At 30.0% G+C, this 11,146-nt stretch overlaps 1 protein-coding gene across 1 annotated transcript; it reads right to left on the bottom strand.

The window, feature by feature from the left end:
• Window positions 1-4,667: 4,667 nt before the first annotated feature.
• Window positions 4,668-8,632, bottom strand: LOC120072045 (isopentenyl-diphosphate Delta-isomerase I). The gene is made up of 6 exons (XM_039024468.2): window positions 8,446-8,632; window positions 6,075-6,130; window positions 5,817-5,908; window positions 5,469-5,571; window positions 5,242-5,379; window positions 4,668-5,169 (listed from the first exon to the last, which is right to left on the bottom strand). The coding sequence occupies exons 1-6, from the start codon at window positions 8,508-8,510 to the stop codon at window positions 4,916-4,918; spliced, it is 708 nt and encodes a 235-aa protein (XP_038880396.2). The 5' UTR covers window positions 8,511-8,632; the 3' UTR covers window positions 4,668-4,915.
• Window positions 8,633-11,146: the final 2,514 nt, after the last annotated feature.

The raw sequence follows: 11,146 nt of genomic DNA, 5'->3' as shown, positions 1-11,146 counted from the left end.
ATAATTGCATATATAGATCAAAAAATAGTAAAAGACTAAAAAACCTATGTCTAGCCACCATTTTGTTTGCTTTTTCTCGGTTTTCTCAAATTAAAAGCTATCACTGATAGCTGCTATCAGTGATAACCACTGATAGCTACTATCAATTACTATCGCTGATAGCTTCTATCAATTGCTATCGCTGATAGCTTCTATCAATTGCTATCGATGATAGTTACTATCAGCGATAACTTTCAATTTTAGAAAAAATAATACAATCTTAAAATATTAGCTTTTAATTTACTATCAATTATTAGAGCTATCATTGATTCACTTTCATCAATTAGAATCAACATTGAAATATTACTACTTAAGGTTATTAGTGGTTATTAATGATAGATTTATAAATAGTGATCAACTTTGAAAGAAGACCAACAACTTTGATTACCATAGTAGTTATCATTAATAATCTTTTATCATAACTATCACTAATAGCAGCTATCAGTCGTTATCACTGATAAACTTTCATCAATTAGAATCAACCTTGAAATATTAACACTTAAGGCTATCAATGATAGATTTTATAACTAGTTATCACCTTTGAAAGAAACTCGATATATAGATATCACCTAAGTTTTATCACCGATATTACTAACATCACTCATATTGTGGTTATCAGTGATAGCTTTTTTTCACTGATAACATCACTAATAAGATGCTATCAATGATTTCACTGATATCATGCTATTAGTGGTAGCTTCTATCACTGATAACGTGCTATCGGGTAGCTTCTATCATCGATAACATGTTATTAGTATTAGCTTCTATCACTGGTAACATGCTATCAGTAATAGCTTCTATCAATCATAGTCACTGAACACCTTTTTGTCCCTTTCTTGTCCTTCCCAAACATTTATAAGTCATTTTTCTTTTCGATGATAGCTTCTACCACTAATAAACATACTATTAGTGATAACTTCTAGGCATTCCACTTACATTTTAGTTCGAGATTCAACTTTATTAATTAAATTCACTAAGTTGGCTATCAATGATAGATTTCTATCAGTGGCTATTAACTACGAAAATATAATCAAAGATTAAGCTATCAACGATAGAAAATATTAGTGGCTATCACTGATAGACTTTCATTTGCTATTTATATTTATTATTTGTTATAATAATCAAGTTTGATGATTGGCTTGTTGGTGTTAAGTCACTTACGAATTGAGTACTTTCAAGTCCTACGTACGGAACTCAGCCTCATAATTCTTGTGAAAAAAAGGGAAGAAGAAAAAATTCAAATAAAGGAAAGAAAAATTTTAAAAATAAGAGAAAGAGAAGAAGCAAAAACTGAAAAAAGGAAATAAAATTAAATAGAAAAAAAGAAGCAAAAAACCGGACAAACGAAAGAAAAACTAAAAAAAGAAAAAGAAAGGGAAGAAGCAAAAAATCGGAGAAAGAAAAGAAAAGAAAATAATAATAATAAAAAAAAAAAAAGATAAGGGAAGAAGCAAAAATCAGAGAAAGGGAAGAAAATAAAAATAAAAAAAATGAATAAGCAAGAACTGAAGAAAGAAAATAAAAATAAAAATAAAAAGGAATAAGCAAAAACCGAAGAAAGAAAAGAAAATTAAAAGAAAAAAGAAAAAAGAAAGAAATGAAAGAAAATTAAAAGGAAATGAAAGAAAAAGAAAGGGAAAAAAAGGAAATGAAAGAAAATAAAAAAAAAATAAAGGAAAGAAGCAAAAATCGAATAAAGAAATAATAAAATAAAATAAAAGGAAGAAGCAAAAATTGAGAAAGAAAATAAAATGAAAAAAATGAAAAAGGGAGGGAAGAAGAAAAAATTGAAGAAGAGAAAGAAAATAAAAAGACTAAAAAACTGTGTATAACAAGATAAGACAATGGGAGCGAAATTGAAAATTAAAAAAAAAATCAAATATTAACTAGTCAACTTATCCATATTTTCAAATATTTTAAAGATGTAATATATTTTTAGATTTTTTCTCTTATTCTACTATGTATAACAAATATCCTAATATATATATATAACTGAGATTATTTGTATTTTAAATTAAGAAGGGGAGCGAGTTATTTGGATAACTCCCTCAACCACTTCAACCTCTTAAGTACATGAAAACATGGAGAGAGAGATAAGGTTCTTCATCATCTTCTTCATCCCTATCCATCTGTTTGTTTTTTTTTTTTTTCCTCTCTCAACAAGATCTCAAAGAAAACTTCTCTCCCTTTTCACCAAAGTTAAAATACGAAAATTTTGTGGTGATGTCCCCATCCTTCTTGTTTTTGTGTTCATGGTGCCGAGTTCGGGAGATCAAGAGGAGATTCGTTCGTGATCTTGCTGCGGAGAGGAAGCGAGAAGATGGTGTTCTTCAAGGGTGAGTTTTTCTCGATCCCTTCTCCTCTCTGTTAAATTTATGAAGAGAAGCATGCTTAGTTATTTTTTTATCACATGTTTCCGTCACTCTGTTTGCTTGATGTACTATAAAATGAAATCGAGACACAACAGCAGTCAATTGCTTCTGCTTCGAGGTATTCAAAATCCCTTCAACTAGTTATTCATATTTTTTATTTTCCTTTATATTTTTCTTAAAAATTAATTGTTACCATTGCATTGGTTGGCTTGTTTTCTTTTTCAAGAAAAATGTTCTTACTCTTGTCAAGCATCTTGTCTACAGTGAAGCTGTCTCAAATATTGAAATTGTGTTACCTTTTCAGTGAAAGATTATGTTGTATTTTTTTTTTTCCTTTTACCACCTCCGTCAGACCTTCCTTTGCCAAATTCTTTCCTAAAATGGTTTTCGATCTATATATGTGTGCACGCATACGGCATGGTTGGTTTATATTCAGTGTAAGATAAAGATTGAAAATAACCAATAAAAGAGTTTTTGGCTCCAGGTTTAAGTGAGATGCTTTCATAGTTGTTCTTGTTGTTGTCGTTATTTGTTTTTTCGAATATTTGGTCTGCATATACAGAGTGTGTAGTCGATAGTCACATAGACTATATGTTGATATACTAAAAGTAACATAAGCTTCTATTTAGTAAGCGTTGTTGAAACTGGTTAGATAATGACAACGATACATTTCTGAGGAGCCTAGGATCTCAATTTTATGTTAATACTTAGGGGATCTCAATGATATATTAGGACATCTAGCCCCTCAAATGTAGGTAAATTTACACCGAAGTAACTACTAATAATTATATTTTTATTCCTTATGGTTACTTATTTTCTGCTGACACATCGTGTTTGACAAGAGTCATATAGTTTAGCACTCACAATATTTTTTCACTAACAAGTTATAAATTTGGTAAAAGGTTACAAAAATTATTCAAAATAAAGATGATGAATTAAGATATTGGACAAATTTGGGAGTCTACACCTTATTTTTTGTAGGTCAGTGGAGATCTTGTTTGTCAATATTAAGTATGATCGAATCAATTTTTGACATTTAAATGTTCCACGCACATGCACACGTGTACGCACGTAGAAAAAATGGGAACATCAAACAATGGAAATGAATTTTAAATTTCAAAATATGAAATTATATTAAATAAATATAAAATTATTATAAATATAATATTCTATGTTATAAACTCTATTCCTTTTTAAAAAATTAAAATATATATGATGTAATATATTGTAAATGATATAATACTGTAAAAAAATAATTATACATAAAAAAAAAAATCACAAAACATGTTCATAAATTAATTAATAATTGATTATAGTCAACCTAATATTTAACCGGTTAACCAGTTTTATAATTTATGAGTATACCATCAAACTTATCTAAAAACGTGGAATACAACTCCATTTTCAATCATTCCCCTGTTTTCAAGTTTCTATTTCAAATTTCCTACCAAACCAGCTTTTGAGATTATATTTGCATTAGTAACAAAATTGATATTTTAGTATATTGATTATTAACTACTTTTTTAAGTTTAATAACTTGCTAAACATAAACATAAAAATGTTGCAAGCATAACTCGACTCAGTATGTATTAGAGATCAAGAAATTTGTGATTTGGATTTCTCCACCTCTATTGTACTAAAAAAAAACATCCACGTTACCAGATAAAACCTTATAACTAAATCAAATATATATATACCTCCACACACACTCAGTAGCATAAACATGAAGACCTTGCATTTTTCATCTAAACTAACAAACCTTGAACTTTATATTTAATTTAAAAAATTAAATTTGCCATCAAAATATGGGCGTTGTTTTTTAATAAAGAAAAATAAACCAACTTATTTACAAATGTAGCAAAATATCATTATGTATCAATGATAGACATAGACATCTATCAATGTCTAATAGATATCTTCACAATCTATCGTGGTCTATTATTGATAGAGTAACATTTTGCTATATTTGAAAATATTTTTAGCAGTTTTACTATTTAAAATAATTATATATAAAATATAGTTTACCATTATTTTTTAATAGAAAAAAATATAAAGTTTAATTAAAACGACAAGTTCTAGTTAATTAAAAAATTTATAATTAAATTTAGTTTACCCTTAATTGTTTTTTTAATTAAAAAATGGCAAATATATCAAAGTTCAAACCTGTTGTCCAAAATTTCAAGACCAGAACAAAAATAACTAAATAATTAACAAGCCACTACCAAGAAGAATAAAACAAAGTCATAATCAAGTATATGGTCCAAGAACAAACTCTCAACTTCCCATAAGTTACAAAAACTTACAATTATTTTCATATTACAATTCAAATCTATGAAATTAATTTTGAAGGTTCCTGTAAAAGGCTGAAAATAAATACGCATAGATGATGTTCAGATCTTATTGGAAACTTAAGCTAATGGAAGACGAGGATTCAGAAACTAACAAGCAGATTGAGATTTGGGGGGGGGGGCCCCCCCCCCCCCCCCCTTCTTTTTTATCTCTTCTTAAGTCAACTTGTGAATTGTTTTCATGTCAGCAGCTTCCTTGAGAGTCCCCTTCTCCACATGATCCCACCAACTGAACAAAAAGTTGTCCACAACAAGCCTGAACCAAGGGGAGAGCTTCAACCCCTCTTCTCCAGCATCTGCTTTTCTTAGAAGCTCCTTCAACTGCTCCTTGGTTACATATTTCACGTCTGCCACTTCGTCCGGGTTTGGGTTCACATTGACATCTCGAACAATGAAGAGGAGATAGTCCACTGCACATTGACAACTATAAGGACAATACGAAATTCAACCGGAGTTGTTAAGAGATGAGCTAAGGAAAGTACATTCATGCTCCCCCCATTTGCCATCAGAGGGTGCCTTGTATAGCATACGACCGAGGGGAATGAACTGGTCGACTGGGACGTCTTCAGCAGGAATACCGAGTTCATCTAACAGCTTCCGCTGGGCAGCATTCCTTGCACCTGGTATTTGAAGATGGAAAGAGTAACCATTTATTATAAGGAGGTATAAAAAGAGTAGGGGTCATATCTGACAGTTGCTATAGACATACCAAGAGCTTCCTCCTCAATTAGTTCAGATTCTCTATACAATGGATGACTGCAGCAAGTGTTCGTCCAGACAAGCGGAAACGTCACTTTTGTCGCTGATCGTTGCTTCAGAAGTAACACAGAATCAAGTATGTTAACAGCTTCCTCATTCAGAATACAAAAAAATTATATAGATATGAAAAATAAAAATGACAGCAACAGAAAGAAACAAGAAAGTTAAAAAAAAAACATCCATGCCTAGAATCAAATGTCCTAATCCGTCAAAAACATCATCATGGAGCCATATACATAGATCAAATAACCATTAATTCAGAGGCAGTGCAAATCGGAATCTAACCTAAATTACATACCTGAAGAAGTAATTCATATTTGGAATTGAATAAAAAGACGCTGAAAGCACGATGAAGCCAGTTCTTAGATTCGATATTTTCCATCAAGTGACCTGCAGGTTGTATGAGCAAATTGTGCATCATCAATCCCTATCCAGAGCTCAAAACTAGAGTCATTAACAAGGAAACACAAGTGCCAAACTAAGCAAAATCATAACTACTAGCATTCTCATAAAAACTTGCTTCGAACAAATCAATACTGGAAAAAATTTTACTTACAGTTATATTTGGATTCATGACCAACAACCCGGTCATTCTCATCCACTAAAATGCACCTGTCCAGCAATTCGAGATTGATACAAGGCAAATGTGAGTCATACATGATTGAGCAAGCATGATTTATTTTAAAGGTTTCGAATAGAAAAGAAGGTATGAACAGAAAATCTTTTGCCACAGGAACAGTCTAGATGTGCATAAAACTTTGAATTCCCTCGAGTTATGCACAAAACATCATTGAGCAGATGAGAACACATGATATTTTAGGGTAATACTAATAGCCACTATAATCCAGTGAAGCCAAGGTAAATGCCAAAGAGAAGGAACTCAACAGACTGGTGAAGCTTCTCTCTTAAACAAGGATGAACTACAGCGTTAAAACTAACATAAAACGAGGAGATAAAAAAGAAGTTGAAGAATAAAATGATGATCTGGTCAGTAGCCATAAGTTCACCCATTCAGGTAACCGCACTTGCACGGGAAAATTAAACTGTTTAAGTTCACCCAAACAAAAACACAGAAACTCGGAAAATATAATAATTGGTTAGATTCATCAAAGGAGCAACTCAGTTGGTTAAGGCACATGTCCTAAATCAAGAGGTCGACGGTTCAAATCCACCTATGCTTGGACTCGAGAAAGGAAAATAAAAAAGACAAAAAAGAAAGGAAAAAAAAAATAAGTTAGATTCATCACAGACTTCAACTTTTGAATTTCGTGGCAATTTAAAAGGAGGCAGATTTCACACTTGAATTCCTGCAATTCATTTATTCCATCATTACTTACCGATCGATAGGTCAGGATATGGTGGGATAAAATTATTTCTGAGTGCACGAATGAGAAGTGTACTAGGCGAATAAATTTACTAAGGTTGGTCAAAGACCATTAAATTGAGTTTAATTGCAATAATTAACACCAAACACCTACTCATTAAAAAAGAAAAAAACTACAAGCTCCTACAAAAGTCTTGGATATGGCTATTAAGGCCGTGTTTGATAACTATTTGATTTTTTATTTTAGTTTTTAAAAATTAAACCTACAAATACCTCTTCCACCTCTAAATTTTTTGCTCAGTTATATACTTTCTACCAGTATTTTAAAAAACCAAGCCAAGATTTGAAAACCAAAAAAGAACTTTTAAAAACTTGTTTTTGTTTTTGGAATTTGACTAAGAATTCAACTCTTTTGTTCAAGAAAGATGAAAACCAAAGTAAGAAATCGAGAGAAAATAGATCTAATTTTAAAAAATCAAATGGTTACCAGATAGGGCCTAAACCATACAAATTAGGTTACTTATTGAGCCACAGATGTTCATCATCCTAGAAACTTCAAAGCATCAAATTATCAAGAATCTCAAATGAAACCCAATTCGACTAGTTTGAAACACCTAATCTGTAACTTTTCACTTCCTTTACGGCGAAAAAGAGGCTTAGATTTGTTTTCTTCCTCATTCAAATACAAGCTTCCACCAACAATCAGAGAACATGCAAATTAGACAAAGAAGAAAAGGAGATGGAGAATCTATTAACTTTATGTGACGAAAAGATCAAAGTCAAAAACAACAACAATGCATAAAACCCGTAAAACTGATGAAATTAGATGATGAAATATAACATCAGAAAGAGAGAGATTGTCAGATGACCAGTAAATTCAGGACATGAAAGTTATCCAAAGTCAAACATCTATTGCACAAATTGATGAGACTGGATCCAGATTGAGCATATCATATCATCAGAATCTCAATTGAGACCCAATTCAACGGTTCAGGAAATCAATAAACACAAAAAACAGGCTTCTGAGTTCACTCCTTCCCCCAACATAACGCTACCACCAAAATAAACACAAAAACAAGCAAATCCGAACAATGGGAGAAATATAGGATCAACCAACAACATAATCACGAAAAACAATCAAAGTCAAAAGAAGCAAAACTACATAAAAACTTAATCAAAGAAAAGAAGAAAGTGAAATGAAATGGAAAAATAACATCAGAAAGAGAGAGAGTGACCATTAAACTGAGTTCATTTGCAAATTTTTTCAACGTACATCTTCCTTCATAACTCTCAGATATGATAATCATTCAAACTCAAACAATCCACTCCATAAATCAACGAGAACGGCTCCTAAAATTGATCCACAGAAATTCACAATTCCAAAGAAACCTTAAGCATCCAATAATCAGGAATTCAAATCAAGACCCACTTCACTCCTTCCCCAGAACACAACAATGCTCCAGCAAAAAACACAAAACAACCCAAATCAGAGCGACAGAAACAGAGACAAACCAATGAATCAATCAACTAATCAAAGTCAAAAGCAAAATAAAAATCGAAAGACAACAACATGAGAAACAGAAAGGGGAAATAGAAGACGTACTCGTCTTCGAACATGAGACGCTTTTGGACGGCGTCCATGGCAGCATCAGGAAGGGCGTCTCCCATGGCGAGGCGTTAGGATTGAAGGGAGGGGAGGAAGGTAAAGAGAAATCTGAAGGGAAAGTAAGAAGAGGGAAATGTGAGAGAGAAAGAGAGAGAGATGAAGGAGTATTTAAAAAGTGGTGGTGGTGATGAAGAAGAAAAATGGTCAGAGACAATGTTGAAGAATTGAAATGAAACGTCCGCCATTGTTGTGTTGAGTGGAGATCACTTGATCTGCTTCCATACATAACATTCTTGTAACCTTCCGCGCGTGCTCTTCACGACACCGTGGTCGAGAGTGTTCCTTCATATGGGGAAGACATTAATTTTAAATAACAAAAAAAAAAATACAATTACCTTTTTAATTATTATTTTTTAAAAAAATATATAGAAGGTCTCACCCGTTTTATAAATATGATGCATGTGGAAATATAAGATGTTAATTTAATAAGTACTAGAAAAAATAATAATGAACAAAAATGGACGTTGTCAAAGTCTTGATTTGTTAGTGATTAAGATAATCGTGATTCAAATCACATAACTTTTGATGTATTACAAAAATTACAAATTTTTCTTATCAACTTTTAATTGATAAAATAGGTTATATTATCGATTATTACATCGCTTAAATTATATTAAAATTTGTAAAATTTGATTCACCAACCAAACATAGTAATATATATTTAAAACAATATTGTGTTGATACTAATTATTTATTTTGGTAGTGTTTTTTTAATATTAATTTACATCCTTAAATTTTAGGGTTGCATCAATTAAGATCATGAACTAATAATTGTACCAATTTAAACTATTTTCTTAAGTGTATTAATTTACACTTTTCTCAAAGTTTCGTTCAAACCATATCGTGTGAAACTTATAATTTGAGTCAATTAAACTCATTAAGTTTCACAAGTCAATCAATTTAAACATTTCATTATGATTATCTTTGAAAATTTAGATCTTTCATATTACGATTATCTTTGAAAATCATTCATGCATTAATTATCAAAGTATGTAAAGTTCTTCAAATGTCGGATTTACAAGATGGGCAATTAAAGTAAATGTATGTACGATTCTAAAAACAAATCCTAACTATAAAATAAATTAATTGGATTTAATTGATATAAGTATAAGTTTTATATGAAGCTTTTCCAAACAAAACATCATGAAATGTGTAAATTGACGCACTTACAAAAATTTAGAAATTAAATTGAGATAATTATTAATTTATGATTAACTTGATATAATCACTAACGTTTAGAAGTATAAATTGATTATTATTAATACGTATTGTTGTTGTATTATGATACAATGGACGATTAATTAATTTCATTTCATTAGTACTGTGTTCGCATGAATTGTGATTTTCTCACGATTAATGATATGAGATGACAAGTATCGTAGTTGATTGAACTTAAACCTAGAATTGTTGGTTTTTTAATGAAACTTTTGAAAAATTAATCTTTTCAAAATAAACAAGTTTTGAGACACCCTGACTTTAGGCCAACTTTTGGATTTGGATTTAAATTAATCTTTTCTTAATAGATTTTTATTTAAATTTAACGTAATTTATTTTTAAAAAAATTGCCACAAGTAAAAAAAAATAAAAAAATAAGAGTATTAGTAAATATAACAATGGTTCTCCAAAATCGTAAATATAGCAAAAAAAAAAAAAAAAAGATTCACCTTATTCCCTTTTTTTTTTTTTTATAATTTTATCTTCATTTAGGTATCTATATTTGGTATATCAATCAATTGATATACTTTATTTAAAGAATATCATTTAATACAATTGATAGACCATGACTTTAATTGGGCTATGGTCAATATTGTGTTGTCGATTATGATAAATATTATTTTCATTTTTATTTTTTGTTGATGTATAATTATTTTCATTCGATTTAGTTCAATTTTGATGATCATGGTAAATGTTAAATGCGTTAATTTTGTCAAGCGATATACCAAATATAAATTATATTAGTTAATCTATTTTATTTCTAAATTTTGTATATGATTTTAATGGTATATAAGTTATATTTCATTTGGTATATCAATTGTATAACAAATATTTCATATTTTGTATATTATTGACTGATATACCAGATTTAGGAAGGAAAAAAATCATATCAATGATATTGTTGATATACCAAATATGAAGTATATCATTTAGAGTAATACCTAAAGTTTAACATTGACATTTCAATTATATACTAGTACTAATTCAAAATGAATTGCAAATGATATATCATAATAAGCAGAAAATACAAGACTAAGTATCTGGTGTATCAATAATTTATCAACATTGATTTAAATTTTATTTAAATTGTAAGATAGATGTATCAATAGTATATCAGTAGTCATTAAAAATTGGAACAGTTGCAAATATAGACATTAGACCCAAAGTATTAGCAGATATAACATAATGTAAAAAAAAAATGCAAATATGGCCAAATTTAAATAGTCTCAATGACAAACCATATTATTGGTAAGAGTCTATCGGTGATAGACCATATCACTGGTAAGAGCCTATCAACGAAAAAGTCTATCGATGATAAACTTGTCTATATTTGCATTTTTTTTAAATGATGTTATACACTTTGTTATTATTCCTAAAAATGTTACCAATTGTAATTACCTTTAAAAATTCATTTCATGTACAT

This window comes from Benincasa hispida, chromosome 2, assembly GCF_027475165.1.
Source record: "Benincasa hispida cultivar pf3 chromosome 2, pf3_genome.v1.1, whole genome shotgun sequence".
Taxonomy (NCBI): Eukaryota; Viridiplantae; Streptophyta; class Magnoliopsida; order Cucurbitales; family Cucurbitaceae; genus Benincasa; species Benincasa hispida.
Note: the sequence above shows the minus strand (reverse complement) of the source record. Positions and strands in the feature narration are given on the sequence as shown.

Coding starts and splice junctions, on each gene's coding strand:
- LOC120072045 (XM_039024468.2), bottom strand. CDS start 8,510: ATGGGAGACGCCCTTCCTGATGCTGCCATGGACGCCGTCCAAAAGCGT. Junction 5,572..5,816: donor AATATGAATTACTTCTTCAG/GTATGTAATTTA, acceptor TTACTTCTGAAG/CAACGATCAGCGACAAAAGT. Junction 5,170..5,241: donor CAAATGGGGGGAGCATGAAT/GTACTTTCCTTA, acceptor GTCAATGTGCAG/TGGACTATCTCCTCTTCATT.